This window comes from Emydura macquarii, unplaced genomic scaffold (assembly GCF_026122565.2).
Source record: "Emydura macquarii macquarii isolate MOO-44397 ecotype Brisbane River unplaced genomic scaffold, CSIRO-AGI_Emac_v2 contig_3240, whole genome shotgun sequence".
NCBI classification, from domain to species: domain Eukaryota; kingdom Metazoa; phylum Chordata; order Testudines; family Chelidae; genus Emydura; species Emydura macquarii.
In genome coordinates, this window is record NW_027133377.1 from 2,857,364 (window position 1) to 2,878,150 (window position 20,787).

General features: G+C 38.4%; 1 protein-coding gene across 1 annotated transcript in view; it reads right to left on the reverse strand.

The window, feature by feature from the left end:
* Positions 1–19,291: 19,291 nt before the first annotated feature.
* Positions 19,292–20,787, reverse strand: part of QSER1 (glutamine and serine rich 1) — a 73,473-nt gene continuing 71,977 nt past the window's right edge. Inside the window, exon 13 of the mRNA XM_067532140.1 lies at positions 19,292–20,531. Coding sequence (XP_067388241.1) covers positions 20,391–20,531 — 141 coding nt within the window. The 3' untranslated portion in view covers positions 19,292–20,390. The remainder of the gene's footprint in view (positions 20,532–20,787) is intronic.

The window sequence follows — 20,787 nt, forward strand, 5'->3', positions numbered from 1 at the left end:
AGGGGCGGGGTATTGGGGTAAGGGACCGTGTCTGCACCCCACTGGCGGGGGGAATGAGCGCCCCCTGCCCCGGCCTCTGGCCCGGCTCGCCTGGTCCCACTGACACATTTACAGCCCCTTGTTCAGACCGGCGCAGCAGACGGCAAAGAGGAAACATAATTTAAAACGGGACAATCAGTTATGATAAAATCAAAACCAGGCCGACGGGGAAAGGCTGCCCTGCCCATGTAAGGATTGTTAGCGCCTAATCCAGACCCACGGCCTTTTCTTAAGTTGAAATGTTGGAGTCTGAGGAAAAAGAGCTGACCTGTCACTGCAAAGTAGTTTGTATAAATCCAAAATTGCACCTTAGTCTCTTTTCCAGCCCCTCTCAGTATTTTAAAAATATATAATGCTTAATGATTGGCTCTTCTGTGTGATTCCGTTTTTATAATTAGCATTCAGAGCATAACAAGAAATTACACTTACTTTTTTGTGAGTGAAAAGGTTGGCATGTCTGCTTTTAATACTATTTTTTTGTGATTTAAAAAAAAATGTTTAATTATTTTTAGCTGGATAAAATTACAACCCATTATAAAACACCAGTATAGCAGTGTAATATTTCAAATGCCTCCTACCACAATAAAAACTTCACCTTACTTTCCTAAGAGGAGAATATATAACCCTGTCAAAACACAGGCATAATCAGGTTGGCCAATTTAATGGTAAGAATGTTTTAGATTAACATAATAAAGAACACAGTCATAACAAATGATCAAGGTCTCACATACTTCCAAACTGGTTAACCACAACATGAAAGCAACCTCAGAGTAAATCCTGCAAGTGATTTTAGATGAATATGTGGTAAACAAATAGAAGAGCACTTCTGCTTGTTTAAGGGACACCATGTGTTTACAATCCATCCAAAATTATATGTTAATCACATTTCACTGATGTTTCCAGCATACCTTACACAATCTTTTTATTTTTGCAATAGTTTCAGGTTGGTGTGAAAGAACTGTAGTTTGTTGACCTTCAGGGCTGCAGGGAAAAGCCTGCCTGCTTCCACAGGCTTTTTCCTGGTGGGTGGGGTGGTAAGAGTTCAAGATTGCTTTTGGTAGGGAAAGGGATGTTGAGTATTTTATCTGACACTTTGTCAATAGGTTGTATTAGTTCCCCTCTTGCATTATGGCATTTCAATAGAACTTTTGCCATTCACTTAAGTAGAAGCAGATGCAGAGCCTTAATTTGCATTTTTAATTACATACATACACTAAGACTATGTTAAGTTTATTTTAAAAATAAAGAAACTAAATTATATCATCTACTATCCCTCGATACGAAGATGATGTTTGCTGGGGGAAAAGAGGGAGATGGTAACACCCTTGGCAGAGGCCTATGCATGAAATCTTTTAATGTGGGGGAGCCGGGCTCAGGGGCAACCACATGAAATTTGACAGGAAGGAGCCCTGAACCCAGTGACAGGGAAGTCCAAACCAACCCGCAGTCTCTGTCCTGCTGCAGCCCTAATCTTTTTCACAGCCGCAAAGAACTGACAAGCCCTCAAATATGCCTGTTCCATCGCTGAGGTATTCATAAGTTTAGATGATGCTTCGTCTGGAACCTCACCTCAGAACTGTTTGCCAAAGGTGACCCTACCAAGAGTACTGTTATCAGACTTGCCCATCACCTTGGAGTATGCTCATTTATTAGAGCTACCTTCCTGGAAGGGTGTGTGTGTGATTCTATTCATGTACTGGTTGTATTACTTCTGTGTTCATATGGCTACAAGACCCCTTCCAATGGAGCTATCCTGCAGGACCAAAGGTTTTCAGAGCTGGGTTCCTCCAGCCCCAGATTCAAATAAACCTCCCACAGGTACACACACAATTCCAGATTAACCGAGTGCGTCTGAGCGGACCAAGCTATCAGCACTCTCAGCTGACCCCTTATAAGTCCCTGAACTCAGCAGGCTGGGTGACCTAGCACTTTCAGCGGCCACCCTTATATGCCCCTTTGCACCTCACCAGAATAGAGCACACTTCTGAGCAGGCTGGGTCAAACAGCACTTTCAGCTGCCACCCTTATATGCCCCTGGAGTCTGTAGGCTAGGCACAGCAGCACTTCTCAGCTGCCACCCCCCCCCCCCCACTCTACAATTGTTCTAACAGTAACCCCCTTGATGAACAAACCCAATAGGATTTTTGGGAACTCCAGGGATCTTTGGCTTAGGTAAAAAGTGTTGCTGCAGAGCAAGATAGGAAAGCCAAGAACACAAAGGAGTAAATGCAGTTTGGGGTGGGGGAGAGAGAGAGAGGGACAACCAGCTTGATTATAACAGTTATTTTATTGCCAGGTATATAAAAGTTATGATACTAATAGTAGTGCCATACAAGGAGAGAAAAACAATCAAATGCTTACAATACTACACAATTACAGTTGGGGTATTGGAGAAAGCTATCTCAGGTTTGATTATAAAAGTAGAAAGTTATGCCTGGACTAAAAGAGAGAAAGAGAGAGTGTGTTGGGGTGGGGGGGAGAAGATAGAGGGGTCTCACCACTCCATACAGCTCAGAGGTTCCCAGGAGATAAGCTGTTCAGCTTAGGGTCCGGAGCGCTTGAGACAGGCAGAGCCCCCAATACAATCAGTCAGGAAAAGGGGGAAATTCCAGTGGGAGCTGATGCAGAATTTGGATCCAGGCATCAGACCAGAGGTTTGAACTTGGGTAGGGGTTTTTGTAGACACCAGGTTTATTTACGGGTAACCAATGTCTCAAGGAAGTATCCCAGAGTGGTTTTGTTTATGCTGGACAATATGACTCTGGGTAGCGTTCCTTGAGGGAGCTCACAATGCAATCAGGAAGATTCAGTGTTTTGCATATCAATAACTAGAATGGTCTGATAACTGCAGAGCTGGGTGTGTGCAGGGGTGGGTTCATTTACATCAGGAGCAGAGATCTCCCATCATGCAGTGCGTCCCTGCTTTGCCAATCCCAGAGTTCAGTGCGGTCCCTGCTTTGGAGCTTGGTTCTTCATTCGTTATGCTAATTCTTGTTCCATCTTCCATGTAGATGAGGCTTCTGTTCTCCATACGATGTGTTAATTGGGATGCCTCCTTTTTACATCTTTGATGTAGATGAGGCTAGGGGAGTTGTCTTAATCCTATCATTACCCTTGTTTGGAGGGTTTTAGATGTGTCTTCCACTGCCTTTACATTACATCTTCCACTGCCTTTACATTTTGGTTTCTGGTTCAAACAGAGGCTGGGGGGAAGGGGGGATTCATGTGATCCAGAGAGAGTCAGGGTTTTGTGCCCTGGTTCCCCAAGAACACAGAGCTGCCAGCTAACAGTACAGAACTCCAGACGACACAGTTCTCAGGGACACACAAGCCTCTCTACCACAACAAGGTAACAGCCCAAGAAGAGGGCTAAATTATATAGATAAAGGTCAAAACAAAGCTGTTAAACAATAAGTTTCTAGATTATTAAAAAGTATTGGGCCCAATCTGAAAAAGTTTACATATGTGCAAATCTTTACTTAACCTGGATCCTGCAATTTGGCAGGCTGGCAGCTTTTGAGTGGAGATTTCCATCTGCCCAGTGGAGCCTTAAAGAATTTGGGCAAACCTCAAGAGATGTTGGCAGATCCAGGCTTCAGTTAGCTTTAATTTACACTTGGGTGCCAGTGAAGTGCAGATGTACAGACAGCAGAATGGATTTGTTTAGGTTCAGTATAAACAATGGCTGTAGTTTAAGGCTGGGAATTTCAAAGGGGCCTAAGGAAATTAGACTTCCAGCTCCCTTTACATTTCAGTTGGGTGCCTTAGGCTCTTTTAAAAAATCACAGCCTATATATTAATTTCTTATTGACAGTGATCGATTTTTTTTAAAAGCATTGCATTTTGAAGACCTTTATCATGTTGTTGTAACAATGTAAATTACTTTTGAGATCTAAGTTACTTGATAATGTCCTTTCAAACGTATAAAAAACAGAAAGGCTCACTCAAAGCATAGCCCCACATTTATATTCAAAATAAAATGTAGATGGAAATTTATTAATTATCTTCCTTTGTAACAGTTTTATTTTTGAAGGAGAAAAATAAATATATTAAAAAAATAAAAATAAAAGTAAATAAAAAGTTAGGTCTTTCACTCTTGACAGGCTTATAAGATGATCTTGTTATCTAGACTAAAAATAGTTCTGCATCAGAGTTGACTGTGGCATAGCAGTTAAGGTTGCAATAAATTATTTGGATCAGGAGACACAATTTAAATGAGCATCCATTATGACTAACATAATAGCAGATCTGACTACTGCTATCCCTTAATGATCTGAAATTGGACCTCAAGAGTGTCAAGAAGTTTAGTCCCGAAATTAATTGCCAAGCAACCAGGGCCCAAATTCCTACTGGACTTCTGTAACTTTATTTTTAGTACATTGCTGAAATAAGGTGATATTGCAATGGCCTGGTATCTTCAGGAGCCTCAGTTTTAAGCCTGAGAGAGTTAAGATCTACAAAAAATATTTTCAGGAACTAGATATAACACTGAAGTAACAAGTACAGTACAACTTCTGTCAGAGAACAAGTTGTAAAAACTTTGTGTCAGAAGATAATGAACTAGTGCTAGCACATAGTGAACTGTATCTCTGAGATGGTTATAAGCTTTTTTTTAATTTTGCTAAATAAAAAAAGAAAGCAGAAGAGGCTAAGTTCATTTCAAGGTAGTATTTCAATCAGATTGCTATAAGTAACTTATTTTTCTTTGCTTTATATGAATGCATTACATTTCCTGCTGATCAGAGGAGTTTCTGTCAAAAAGTCACCCAAATTTAAGCCACTTCTTAGCTCACTACAGATATCTCTACACTCACTATAGCAATGGTAACAGAAAAGAGGACCATTTTCTTTCCTTTTCTATTGGCCAGAGGATATCAAAGAAAACTCTGAGGCATACAGTCATTTCTACACTGAAAACAATATGTCCTGTAATTAAAAATGCAGATTAAAAAAGTGCGTATGTATGCACGAGAGGAGCCAGAATTACACCGAATATTTTTACAGACCTATTTTAAAGGATAGTGGTGCCCATGGATATCATTGTGCAATTTAACTGCTGGTGTAACACCACTGATCTCAGTGGAATACCAAGATGAATGTGGAAATCATGATTTCTTTAATTTTCCAGATTTTTTTTCAACTGCACTTTCCTAAATTTGAACCTGTCAATATAAGATTAAGTTTGGAGGCTGCATTATCACTTCCTATCTGGACTCATAAGAAAATGCCAGTTACAAAGGCCCCTCTTCTGGCCTTCAATCAACCCCCCCCAAACTTACCATCAGAAGAAAGCTCCCTACAGACCAAGACAAAACAACTCAAAGAGGCACCAGATACTGCCAGAACATCAGATGCAAAACCTGCAGACATATCTCCACTATGATGATCAGTATTCCCCACAACACACTTTTCAAGATCCTTGGGTCCTACATATGCCTATCCAGTATATCAAATGCCCCAACAACAACTATGTGGGAGAAACCAGACACAAGGACCTCAGGACTTAGTCACAAGAACACAGTTTTCGTTTGAGTAGAAAGAGCAGACTATTTAAATTCTCTTAAAGACATTTTTCTGTTTCACCAGGTGGGGATTAACTACCAGATGAAATAAGCCATTGATTGGAGGAGATGGAGATGTATGGTACAGGGGAATGTGGATTGACACCATATTTCAATACCATGCTGGCAGACAGTTGGCAATGTTGAAAGATCTGTGGATATGTGAGGCAATAAGCTATAGAGTAGCCAATGCTAGGACTTTGTTCACTTAAGTGCTGCCTAACCAGATGGAGGTGTATTATTAGAAACAGCAAAGATGATTGTCCTTATCCAAGATAGGTTTCTTGAAAAAAATTTTGACAATGCCAAATAGGTTTTTGTTTAAGTTTTTCTTCACAGTTTTGGGGGTTTTCTTATAAAATGGAAGATTCAGAAACTGACTTTTTTTGGCCTAAACCCAGAAAATTTTGGCCAAATCCACAACATTTTCAGGCTTTGGTTGTCAAAAAGTGGAGAAAAAATTGGGTTATGGTTTTGCAATGAAAATCTGAAAAACAGTCAGAAATGCACATTTCCCACAGACATTTCCATTTTGACACAAAATCTATTTCAAAACAAAACAAAACACAACACCATGCACAGTTAAAACAAAAAATTTCCACCAGCTCTACCCATGGTGACTTCAATTCTCTGAGGAGTTAACATCAATGCTAGATGGCACACTTCATACGCTAACTGTGCTAAGCACAGGAAATTTCAGAAGTTAAACATTAAAACTGCAATATCTCATTTCCATGACTTAGGTCTTAGCTACACTAGACTTATTTCTCTAGAATTCAGTAAAGTGTATTCCCACTATAACAAAAGGAAAGTTTAAAAATAAAGTGTATACCTACAAATAAACCTTTAATTTCACTGAATATTGGGTGTAAGTTTCACTGATATTATCATAATGACCTATTGGACCCAATTTCTATGGCTCTGTTGCGTTGAGGAACTATAGAAAATCATATTTACCATAAAAATGCAGAAATATTCCAGTTATTTAGAACAGCCACTCTTTTTTCTTTCACCTAATTAACAATATCAACAATGTGTCCATTCATTGCAGTACTGAAACAGATGAAAGGAATACATTTTAAACAGTTGCTTGTATGATTTTGTTCTGTACCATTCACATTCAGATACGAGACAAAATTTCAGCATACAGTTCACATTCTCACATAAAGGTATTGTGGAAAATAGCAACTTGACTTGGAGGACTTTACTATATATTCCCCTTAAACTGCAAAGATCATAGAACTATCAAATCCCCACTATTTCATTGAATGACATTATTAAATCAAATACATACTGTCTCCCAGTATACTGCAAATGCCCCATCACATCCTGAAAACCTCTTCCCTCCTCATCTTCATTTCTCTCTTTTTTCCTCCTTTCACTTTAAGAAATTGACTACAGGTGCAAAATCTTATTTAACATGCTGGAAGGGAAAAGAATGTCATGCACAAAGCCAAAGATACTGATATTATTGCAGCAGACAACATGATCATGTAAACTATGCTCTTGACTGTCTGTTTTTTATTTGTGGTGGGTGTGATGCGGTTCAGGGTAACCAGGACTGAGAGTCACCTTGTTACCCCCTGCCTCCAGAGTGAGGGGTCTTGCCTATGACTGGCTGGATATCAGTTCCCTGCCACCACCAGCTGTTCAGCCAAACATGCCTTCCTTTGGGCTATGCCAGCCGTGTCCTTACCTTGCAGGTTACCACTAGGTGCACCCCAGTCCCAGAGTTCCTTTGAACCATTCCCTATAATATCTAGACTGACACTAGCTCACAAAAATCCCAGATCATTTGCCCCCAAAGAAGCAGTGTGCTCCATGTTTACCTTGAAACACTACTTTGAGCTTAAACCACCACTCTTATAAATCACAAAGTGCTTGTGAGCACTTACAGTAAAACAAAAAATGGTTTATTTAAGAAAGAATAAAGATTTAACTAGACATGAGAAAGTGGTGAAAACAGATAATTACAATACAAAACAAAATAATAAAACGTGAACCTGGGTCTACACTTATTAATACTTACCTTTCCTATCTAATAAAATAGGTCCAACTCATCCACTCATGTTCAGTCTGTTTCAGAGTTAGCTGGCTTCACAGGAACCAAGATGCAATTTTTCATGAAGACACCTTGATCCTCAAAATGTCTCTTCAGTGAAAGGATTCAGAGGTCCTCTCCCTCCTGTGTTACACTGAAACAGTCTTCTGTTTCTATTCATAGATGGGTAAACCCCAGTTTTGTTGTAATGTTCCTTTTTACCTTCAAGAAGATTTGATGTTTGCAGTTGTGTCTGATGGCTTATCTATTGAAAATCAGGATTGAGCAAGGCTAATCAGTATATAGGAGTCTGGACTCCTAGAAGAAGGCAGGCATGCCCAGAGGCAGGAACATAGGCATCTAAGGAACTTTTACTCTGAAAAATGTAGGTGCTTAATGAGTTTAGGCAAAATACTCAAAGTTCCTAATTCCTCTGTAGATCACACCCATAGATATTATGGGTGACTGACACTATTAAAGTCAGACAGATAAAAGGTCAAACCCTGCTGGCCTAATGATATGATGAGGGAGGACAGAATGGAGAAGCAAACTTGCAGATTTAACACACTGAAGTATTTTTGTCACAGTACCACAGTCTGTGCAATAGAGACATTGGAGTGTTGTTATCTTCAGCATTTCCAGATTCTTTTAGTTTAGTTAAACAGAGTCTTGCTGGAGTCCAACACAATTTGAGATTTTGTTTTAGAAATGAGCAGAAAGTAGGTGAGGAAGATACTCCTTTAACATTTTGGATCTTAGCCTAATTTTCACCCAACCTGGTAAGATGAAGTTAATCATCATTCATTTTTAAGGAAATTAGTGTATAAGGACCTTTGGGGCAACAGTAGCAGTTGCCTGCAAAATGAGATTTGGCCCATAAATTGACCATCATATCCTTCAAAGATAGGCTGATTTCTGTGTTTTGATTGAGGATACCTTCTATAAACAGTTGTAACATTTGGTGAAAAGGGAGATGCAAATATTAGACTTGATATTGCTCCTAAGTTTGGGTGAAGCCTAGGCATTTATGGTCTTTAAGCATATTTTCTATATATTGTTGAATATGCAGAGTTTTGTAAACTATGTCATTTGCCAGTCTATGTGGTTAAAGGTTACTTCTCTTTTAACTGTTATTAATAGTCAATGCTGGTTAATAGGTTTCATACGGTGGAACATGCAATGTGATTCTCATTTTGCCTTGTTCTCTTTTTTGGGGTACATAGAGTTAAAGAAATTCTGATTTGAGTAAGATCACTGTTTTCAATCACACATTTATCAATTTCTTGCTCATGTTTTTTGGTTTCAGAATTACAGTCCTGTTTGATGATAACACAGACTGTGTTATTCCAAAGCCAAATGCTGTTCAGTGAGTAGAGGGAGGATTACTATATAATATACATACTCTTTTGAGGGTAGCTCAAGATTATTTAGATGAGTTTTTTCTTTAATAACTAATCTCTACAGACTCCTAATTCCTGACTTTATACAGTTACGCAGTACGGTCACATCACAATTCTAAAAATGCATATCACTCCCTGAGTCTGTACTTACTTTCAGCATGCCACCAGCGACAATTCCAGCTCAAACTTTCCACAACATAAGAGCTTTAAGCAATTTCAACCTGGCTAGCAAGTCGGAAAGAATTTCACACAAGTCAGGGCAAAATCATCATTGGGTCTATTGGATATTAAAATTTATCATTTTACCACACAAGAGACATGACAAAGTGCTTGACAAACATTCAGTGCAATTACTGCCCACATTGGTTGAACCTTCTTACTCCAAATTGCAGCCTCTCTACTATTCCTTATTCTACACTATTCCATCCTAAACTTTTCATGATGCATGGGAATAACTTCCATTAATACCCATTTTACATATGATTTTTTTCTCATAGCCACAAAATGACCCACAAGTTTTAGAAACACACAGCAACAAACAATGCTGTTACAGGATGGAAGGGATGCAGCTGCCCCTGCCACCCAGTGGATGCAAGTGGCATTCACATGAACAGACACACAAGACTGTAAGGCTAGTGATTGTTACAAAACATACACAAACTCAGAAAAGAAGGAGGCTAGGGGAGACACAAGAGAATAAACTCCACAGCGTTTACATTTCTATGGAGGCTTATTTAAAAGGGCCAGAACAGTTCTTCAGACTAAAACTTTGACATTTACTACTGGTAAAAGAATAAAAAGCTCACAAAATATTTCTGGATTTTCCTGTTGTAACTGACTGCATTTGACCCACTTGTCCAGATTCTTTTCTCTGACATCCTAGCTATACACCAGTGTAATTTAATTGTAATTCTAGGAGTTACATTGGTGTAAAAGCTAGTGTTACAGAGCAGAAAATCAATCCTGCTGTGTATAAAGAGTCTTTTAGTTTGCGAAGTCTGTCTGAGGGTTATGACCTTGTAAATCACTGTGCAATGCAATGAGATGATGTCATTAAAACAAAATCACAGGATGTTTGGCCTGAATAATATTGCAGAATGGTAAACTGATCCTGGAAGCACTGCTTGTAGAAAGTGGCATTACCCTAGTAAAGCTTCTAAGATGCTGCAGAGTGAGGTTGGGTGGCAAGTGGCAATCCTCAGTGAGCATATGCACTGGAGAATGTGTGTTTAAAGTCAGTCAAATTACAGAATTGCTATATCTGAGATTAATTACTTAAGTTAGACTTATAGGGGTTCATTCATCTTTAACAGTCTATTCAAATGCAATTGGTAGAGACCAGTGGAAAGTGGATAGCATGAAAAATCATGCAAAAAGGAACCAGCAATACACAATTCCTTATCCTGGCTCTGCCACTGACTCTCCAAACAGCTTTGGGCAAGTCACTTGGCCTCTCTGGCGCTGTCTACAATCCAGGCACTCCCATTTGGGGGAGAAAAAAAAAAAAGATTTAATTTATTCTACCATTTACTTTTTGTTGCTATTGTACAGACAAACTATAGCAATAGTGCATGCCAGAATTCCCTCAACTTTAGAAAAGGATGATGCCAAGCATAAAAAATAAAATAAAATAATTTATAAAGCGTCCCCACACAACCTTCTGAGGTGTTTAGAGCACTGCATGCACACCTCATAGAATACAGTTTAAAACATCATCAAGGCAAAAAAATTAAATGGAATATAAAAAGGCCAAGTAGCACCAAAGGGGATCCTATCAAGGGCAGAAAATGATTTGAACAGGAAACACCTGTGAAAAAGTAAAGGTTTTAGAATTTTTGTTTATATTTTTAAAGTGAAGAGGGTTAGTCTGAGGCAGATGTGCCCAGGGTGGTTTCTACAATCAAACAATCTTCAGGATAGCACATCGGATCATGCAGAGACACACAACTAACATTCTCATGCAGGGGTGGTGTACACATGTGAGACTACAGGAACAGCAATAATCGTTGTCTTTAAATCGTAAAGCTAATTAGTTCATTGACATTTGAATGCCACTTTGAAGACAGAGGCAAAGCTCAGCGCAAGTGCTAAAAATTAATACTAATGACTATTTCCTTAAGTTGTAAAGTAATAACATAGATAGAACCTGTCTTTAAAGGCCTGCTTAAAATTAACTGTAGAGAAAGGAAAGGTGGGTGAGGTAATATCTTTTATTGGACCAACTTCTGTTGGTGAGGGAGAGAATCTTTCAAGCTACACAGAGCTCTTCTTCAGGTCTGGGAAAAGTATTCAGTGTCCCCCACCTAAATACCAGGTGGCACAGATTAACTTAAATAGTTAACACATATTTGTAAGAGACTATTCAAGGTGAAGTGGCATGTTAATACCTCTGCACTCACAAGACAAACGGGGGGGGGGGGGAAATAGTGGGTTACAGATTTTTGTAATAAGCCATAAATCCAACATCTTTATTAAGTCTATGATTTTTAGTGTCTAGGAAAGTCATGAATTTATGCTCCCAGGCTTTTGAAAGTAATGTGCAGGTTTTCTTTGAGGACAAGGACTCAGCAGTCAGATAGAGAGTGATCATTTTGTGAAAAGTACTGCATATGGTGTTCTTGTCTTTTCTCATTTTTCTCTGAGAGTTCATTCAAGAGCGTAGGGATTGTCTGGTTTCTCTCACGTAGTTGTCGTTGGGCTATTTGATGCACTGGATGACGTACCCCACATGTTGCAGTAGGACCCAGGGATCTTGAAAGGCGTGTTGTGGGGAGTATCAATCTTCGTATCAGTGGAGATATGTCTGCAGGTTTTGCATCTGTTGTTCTGGCAGAGTCTGGTGTCTCTTTGAGTTGTTGTGTCTTGGTCTGTGGGGAGCTTGTTTTTGATGTTTAGGTTGGGGGGTTGTCTGAAGCTCAGAAGAGGATGTTTGGGAAAGATTTCTTTCAGGATGTGGTGCTTTCGAGTATCAATTGTAACTGTTTGATGATACCCCATATGGGTTAGAACACACCTCATGGAGAAGACATGAGGCTGTAGTTGGACCCAGGCCAATGGACTTCCCTAGGCAGTGGCCTGAACCAACATGGAGTTGGAATGCACCTCCTGCCATGAGGTCCAACTCTGTTGCAGGGGAATCCATAACTACAGACCTCCGATTAACATCTTGTCAGGAAGGCAGAGAATGCTCACTCAAGCATAAAAGCAGGTCTCTCTCTAAGGCTGCTTCAAAGATGTCCGACACAACTCTGTATAAATTGAGCAAATCTGCTCATTCAACCCCTGAAGACTTAAAACTTACTAAGTCCCAGGGCCATGATTCTAAAGCTCATAAACCTAGGGCTCTACCTGTGCTGGACCCCATATTGGTGACACCCATTTCACTGGTACCCTCCAACTCAAAAAGTTGGGATCCATCGGTTCTGGCACAATCAGAATTTCTACCACTGACAGTACTGTCACTATCCCACACTCCAACCACACAGAGTCTCCTTCCTCACCCCATTGGCACAAATGGATTGGAACCTTTACATTGCAAGGAGCTGAGACTTATACTACATCTAAGCACATCTTTGCTTTTCCTGAACCTCAATTTCCCCCATCACTGATATCTTCACTCACTAGGGAGATTGTGATTCCTGGATTAGCCAGGATAGGCAGGGATTGCAGTTTGCCAGAGGCTGGGAATGACCAATGGGATGGATCACTTGATGATTCCCTCTAAAGCACCTGGCATTGACCAATGTCAGAAGACAGGATATTGGGCTAGATGGGCCACTGGTCTGACCCAGTATGGCTGTTCTTATGTTCCACCAGGGGATGTTACCTTTGACTGAAGCCTGTCCCCTATTTCATTATGCTTTTCTTCCATTACAACTGTCAGTACCACTGTTGGATCCAGATCCTTACTTCTCTTCCTCAGGAGAATCCAAACTTCCAGAGGAGCCATCACCTCCTCCTCTGAAAAATATTAGTCCAGATTGAGAGCCAGAGCATTCTGATCAAATCTCAACTTTAACATTTACCTCAGGACCATTGGTTATTCCTCAGAGGGATTTAAACCTTGTACTTTTGGCACACACTAAGCCTCCCTTTGAACCATTAGCTACATGTTCCATGCCTCACTTATCAACAAAAGTTGCATGAGGTCAAGTACATACAGGCATATTTTGTCTCATGAGAAAGTGCCATGGGATCTTTAATGTTCATGCAGAGCAGTCTGGGTCTCCATTTGTAAAGTCTCATATAAAAAACCTGCATACGAGGCTAATCTAGCACCCACTGAGATCAACTGAAAGATCCCCATTGACTACAAGCGGTACTGGACTGGATCTAGTACACATATCCAGCTTTCAAAGCTGTAGAGTTGAGTCTAGCTTGCTGAGATATGATCACATGGTTTCAGGGAGTCTGGGTATTTCAGACCCGATGCTTAGACCATTAAGCTATGAAGTAACACACCAGACTCTTCATTTAGCCTGCCAACGTTACAAATGCAGGACTCTCACTGGCTTCAGTGGGGCTGCTTTGTATAGAACAATGGCAACTTGTGGTCCAGCAAACAAAGAGCTCTTTTCTAGTAAGGCATTAAAATCAATATTAAAGGGGTTCATTGTTGCCTGGATGAGAGTAAAAGCAGATAATTATTAATCAACATAATACTTGTACACTGAGAGCACCAAAGAAAAAAAAAAGGGCCAAATTCTGCCCTCCTTTACACTCATGCAACCTCAACAAGCACTTTGCTTTGGAAAATACAATTTATTCCATTGACTTCAGCAGAGCTATGACAATTAGCAGCAGCTGAGGATCTGCCCCAAGAATTTGTATTTAAAAAACAAAACCAGTTTTTATGTTTTGCAGTTAATTTCACAATGTTATGGTGGAGATTTTAATTGCATGAATGATTGGAAATTTGCTGAGTCTATGTATTTGAAATCTAACATTGCCAGCAGTATTCACACATTCCTGCAGGACTGCTAACTCTAAGGAATGTTCACTTAACTGAATCTGTAATTTTTAAATAGCAATTTCAATGCATGGTTTGCCAGATATACTCACATCCATATTTGGAGTGTAAGACTTAGCTACATTGTTAAAACATTATTTATAAAATGGTTTGGTCATTTGTAAATTAAATTGCCTTAATCATATCACAGCTCTAGTTTTCACAGGGCAGTAACATGGTTCTGTAACATGGGATGAGAACAACACTATTTGATCCTTACTACACAGACAAAAAACAAACCATGTTATAACCATGTCATTCCTCTGCTGTAGTAAGTTATTACTGACCCTTTAAGTGAAAATCTGGGGTGAAATGTAAATGCTGAACTGATAAAAATCTAAATGTCCACAGAAATTCTTATAAAGGACAGATTATTTTTTAATTAACTAAAGAGTCTGAATTTACAGAAATGTTCAGACATCCATGCAGAGCCCCACTGACTTTTGGGCTGGTCAAGATCCAACCGTGCAAAAGGTGATCTTGTTTTACTCATACTTCCTGGAAAGGGTGAAGTCAAGTTTTTCTTGGATGCACAAAGAGATAGGAAGAAAGAAAGGGGAGAAGCTCTAGAAAGTAATGATGTGGTTGTACAGTATAAGCAGGAGAGGAAGAGGAGATTCACAGTAACACATTAACTAGACTGGGGGGAAATGAAGTGAAAGAAAAGGAGGTTGGAGAGATGGAGGTTGGAATCAAAGCTTTTAGACTTTCAACTTATGGAACAGGAATTCTCTCATTCTATGACTGTACAAAGTCCAGCAATTGGGACCCCAAATATTTACTTCTAGTGTCAGTCATAAGGCAATAGATGAAAAAGGCGTGGACAAAGGAATGGGTAGAGATGGACAGACAGAAAGGTTTAGATTTTGGAAATATACATAAGAAGATCTGACAGGATTTAGTGACAAACCTAGATGTAAGGATGGAGCAGTTGAATGACAGTCATTGTGAGATTAAGGGCTGGAAAGGATGGGAACAGGGAAAGGTTTAGTGGGAAAATGAGGAATCCAATTTTTGACAAGCTGAGCTTAAAGTTGGGCTTTCAGGATGAGAGACAGACAGCGACAAACAATCAGTGAGTGAAGAGCAAAACCAGGAGAATATGGATGCCTGGAAGCCAAAAGGAGAGATCATTCAGTATGTGATCAACTGTATCACAGGGGAAAGTTTGAGGAAGAGGAGATTGGAAAGCAGGCCTTTAGACTTACAAAGGTAAAGCTAATAATATTCTTCCATCTTATCTGGAAGCTCATTATGCTCTGGCGGAACACTAAGGGAATAAAATCAGAAGGGAGAGGGGAAGGTCCTCAATTGTGAATGTCCACTAGATCATAAATTGATATTGTATCTAATTAAATTAGCATGAACACTTATTCTGCATCACCCCTAAGAGAAGTTCAGTGACTACTGCTACACTCTCCATTTCCTACTAATATCTAAAATCAGACTGATATGCAAAGGTTAATTTTTGTATTTTTCAAATGTGTTGAAATTTACTACAAAATTGTTTTTTAAATTCCATATTTTCTTAGACTGATCCATTTATATTACATTCTCTCATAATTATAATTTTCCCTTTACAGGGTTCTACACATTTGGATCCTTACACCTTTGTTCTTAAAAGTTCCTTTGTAAAACATAGCTTCATTACATTTGAAAGAAGAATTAAAATATTTGCATCCCTCCTTTGCAATATGAAGCCCCCCCTCACCCACTGCCTCCCCAAAGGGTTTGGAGGACAACATCTGTTGAGGCCTCCATGGAAGTGTGGGTCTTGCAGGACTTGTGCTGCACAGGGGTTGGGAAGCAGTGCAGATGAATACAGCCTTCACAAAGATGTCTCAGGCCTCCAGTAGATCTCTCAGGAGCCACGCCTTTCTGCTCACAGGGGGTTGGGAGAAAGATAGACTATGGTTCCTGACCAAAGATTCAAAACTCGTGAGCCTTCCAGTCCTCTGTATGGAAATAATATGCATGGGAGATGATTTGGGTTTAAAACATGACATTTTACCATAACTAGACAAGCAAATCCCTAGCAATATCTTTCTGCAGGCATGACATATCTGTAGAACTTTGTACAGCCATGCACCCTGATCAAAGAGAATTTTACCAATTTTACCAGTATCCAAAATCTTGTATCTTCTTATTTTACATCTGTTCAGGAATCATCTTGCTGGTATAGTTGTACAGTGGAAGTAGATTTAAAACATTTGGAAACCAGGCACAAAGTATATTTATATTCAACAAATTACAAAGTTAAACATGACAGCATGTGTCTGAACTGAAAGAATATAATGAAACATATTAGATCAGTTATAGAGACGTCTTCATATTAAGTGAGAGATCAGAAAGCATTTTGCCTCAAACGTGCCAATTTTCTCAGCAGTCTAGCTTTTCAAGTTTTGATGTTTTAATAATAAATCACTGAACATTATGACTTTTTGTTTAAAAAGTGTTTTCATTTTAATGGATTTAGTTAATAACATCAAATGAATGGTACAAAATTGTGTCCTTATTCACATTTCCATACATTGTATTATGGACCACCTGAAAATCTGGACTAAAAATGCATAAGGTGTCTTAGCCCTTATCTAATTTTTGCTATGTGTAGAGGAGATATACAGAAACATGCATTTGTTAACAATGACATGTTAACATTAACTTAAACAATAAAGTATGGCAGGGTGTGCATTGTATAATAATGCACAGGGTTGTGATACAGTGTGAAACTAAATGTCAAGTGCCACCAACAAAATCAGAAGTGATTGCACACTGACATTTTGTGATGATACTTTTAGCTTGTTTTGTTTTAAATTTGTTTTAAATATTTAATATTTAAAATATATTTTCCCTACAAAAAGCATTTACTGGAAGACAGACTGGAAGCTTTTCTTTTTTTAAAAGTCTATCATTTAAACAATATATGAATATGATACAGGTGATAAGACTCTAGAGGCACTAAAGCCTTTAGTGGTTTTCAGAGATAATTTTTCAACCCAATGGTTTCACTGATTTTTACTTGCAAAACTTTGGAAGTAGCAGCTTGGAGAGCACTCTGACTTTACAGAAATATTGTGCTTCAATTAAAACAAAAACAAGAGAGAGAGGAATGCCATACTGGTTGGGGGAGGAATGGGGACAATTCAAACTTGAATAATTTACCCTGGATTTTATTTCATTTGTTTCTCTACTTGTTAACTAATTAAATGTCTACAGAGGGGTTGGTTTCTTCCTAATACATCTTCCAATTTGTTCCTGCAGTCAAGTTAATGCTGCATTTCCATTGGCAACAGAGGTTAAAGGATTATGACTTCACTGTGGGATCAAGGAGGAAAGGACATTGGGGTTTGGGTGCAGGATTAACTCTGACCAACCACAGGTATCTGAAATTGCAACAAAACAAAACAAAGCAGGATATTTGTGCAAAAAAAGTAATTTATATATTGACATTTCTTCTACATTTGCTTCAGCATAAAAATCCCTCTTCAATTCCCACTGACTTGTTTCATTCTGTCTGACTGGTCCTTCACATCCCTCAAGATTTCCCCATTTTAATCCATCCTAATTTGCTAGCCTAGTAACTCAACCACCATCTTTCTATCCAAGGACAGGATGAGATGGAGCTCCTTTAAATTGCTCTTTCACAGTCTAGAGTGGTTGCCTTTGAGCAATGCAAGGTGCTTCCTGTCTTATATAGGCCGAGTGCTCTGTCTACTGCCCTGGGGAATGAAACAGAGCTGGAATTGAAGCCAGATTTGCCTCCATGGCAATGCAGAGCATTACTAATGAATGGTCATCCATTTTTCTTTTAAATGTACCTGCTTTTATGAAAAGACCAGCTTCTCTATAAGCCACGGCTTAGCTTCCAATAGTCTGAAATGGGCTGAAATGATTGATTTCCTAAAACTTCCATTCAGGCTCCTACAGGAAGCATAAAGTAGAAATATATAAAATTAAAAATGTAGAAACTTCTTCCATTTGTTTTTTTCATAGGAGTATTAGGAAGGCATCTGAGGCTAACAAGTTCTGACTAGTACTTCTGCTGTATAACCAAAGAGCCAACCATATTTTTCGCTCAACCTATGTCGTCATGCTTCTATTTTTAAACTATAGATTAATGAATATTCTAGGTAAATTTCCATATACTTTAGTGTTCACATTTAAGTTGATAGATTTTAAATGAACACTATTAATGTTTGTAACACTGCTGATTGGTACCATCAGATTAGTTCAATTACAATATCAGGGGGAGAGAGAAGCAGTTCATTCCAGATTTAGTACTGCACGAGAGAAATATAGCAGCTCTCCCACCTCCATCACACCTCAACTCCCTCCATTTCACTGAAAGAGCAAATTACCTGCACGATGCTTCTAACATGCTACACTTCCTAAATCAAAATCCATACTGCTCCCCTTAATTCTGGCGTGCACAGCAGCAGCACAATGCACCTACTGTCATGGTAATAAACTGCCTTTTTAAAACAATTACAATATGAAGGAGCTTCAAAGTAGACAAGGGGCATTTACCGACTTCCATTGTTGATTCAGTTTGTTCATAGTAATGTGAGTACAAACCTTAAAGGAGAATTATTGCTTTTAAGACGATTAAAACCTTTGGAAACATGACAAACATTCAACTTAATATGGATCTATCCCTATCAGTTAAAATGACATACATTTTGATTTTTGAAACCCTAATTTGATTACTCAAGACGATATCATTTCATTTTCACATCTCTTCATTATATTCTTTACAATTCTAAGGTCTAATGAATACATTAGCAGCTAAATAGGATCAAAACAGAAAACTGGAAAACAGACCACATTGTATACAAGGATGTCCTATTTGGCCATTGAATGGTGCATCCTGCTTTCTTAGTTGAATTTAAGGCACTAAGTGGCAGTCAAAGGATAAAAGGTTTTTTTAAAAAACATATAAGGAAAGAATGACAGGTCTACTTCTTTTGGGCCCAAGCAGAGTATATATACAGTTAGAACGACTGAAAGTAAGGCATCCTGTTGACAAACTTAAAGAAAATGTTCTGTTTTGAGCCTATTACATTCGTTGTCTCAGTGGGACTAGTGGCACTACTAACTGTTAAGAAACTGGACAGGAGAGATGCTACAAAAGTATGTCTGAATATCTGAAAGGCACCAAAAAGAGAACAGCTCTGCCACGGCCAGTTCTCAAAACAACTATGTAAGCTGTGTTTAACACTGCATATAATCTATTCAATCATAAATCTTTGTTGACCAGAAGATAAAGTGTAGTAGCTTTTCATTTAAACTCTCAGTTAATCAAGGGCTAGTTTAGTAAGAAATTTATTTTCACGTATGAGAAAATAACTGCAGTGTCTAACACAACTACACTTAAACCAAAAACTAGTCTATTATGCATTATTCTGGTTAACACTGAAGCAAACCTGTATAAACAAAAAGGGTTACCTCAAGATATATAGTTTACAATATGAAATCAACATATAAATGAATAAGATTTACTGAACACAATGTAAAGTGTATTACAAAGATACATGAAACAACTTTAACCACAATATTTTCTCTGTGAAAAATACAACTATTAGTGAGATAAAATGTACAATTGACTTTTTTTTTTCCAAAAGAAAAAACAAAAAAACACAGTATAAAGGAAAATATTTTTCTTCAAAACAGGGAAAATAGTTAAGGTCATTGTCTTTCATTACAATATAATTTGACACAAAAAGCAGTCATAGGATTGCACCAACTCCATGTTCAGTCTCCTGAACATGATAATAGTAAAAAGGAGTCCATAAAGCATAATGACATTTCTGAATTTTTTGATGGCAATATTTGTATACAGAATTTGATGTCACACCAGCTCTGTTTACAACATATATAATACTCTAAATTTCGTGACCAGACAGAAATGCAAATATTAGTTTACCCCTGCTCTGACTCTTTCTGGTGTTCACCAGAGTCAGAAATAGCCATAGTATTTTAAGTGTTATTATTTCTATAGCAATAAAGAAAAAATTATACTTAGTGCATGCTTTATCATTTGTCAAAAAACATTTCTGAAAATAAAACTAAGTTACCCAATAGTGTACAAAATAGAAAAATCATTATTCAGGTTAAAAAATGTGGTGATGTTTATGTTTAGTTCCATCTCTAAAGGATTGAATTCCTTGGCAGCATCATTTTTCTTTAGCAGGAGCCAAAGCACAAAGTTTCATAAAAGAAATAAAAATGCCTATGAGTAAGAACATAGTCTGGTATTGTAAGATTAATTAGAGCTGTTCTCTGAGCTTTCCTTTCCATCAGGTTAGTGCTGTAGAAAAATGTGAGATTCTGAAGAAAGTTTGTTATGAACACATCTGCTGTACATGATTCAAAACTTCACCAAACTTTTCAAAAAGATCCTCCACCCATTTTATATTTTTCATGCACAGCTGAACGATCTCCTCCTGTCCTAGATCTGCGCTCTTTTTCTGAACAGAAGAAATCTATTTGAGAGAGAGAGAGAGAGAGAGAGAGAGAGAAAACACATTAGCCTGCCTCTGTTACTCATTTAAAATGTAGCAGGCAGCTCTTAAAACATTTCCTTAACCCATATGCTAATGTCTGCAAAGTGGTAGAAATTCTTGACCAAGCTTTATTAGACCAGGGCCATTTCTTCTGCAGACACGGCTAGCTAAGGTCCAGGTCTATTATTCATTACTGACGTGACTTATTTAAAAAATACCAATGTAGCGCCCTCAA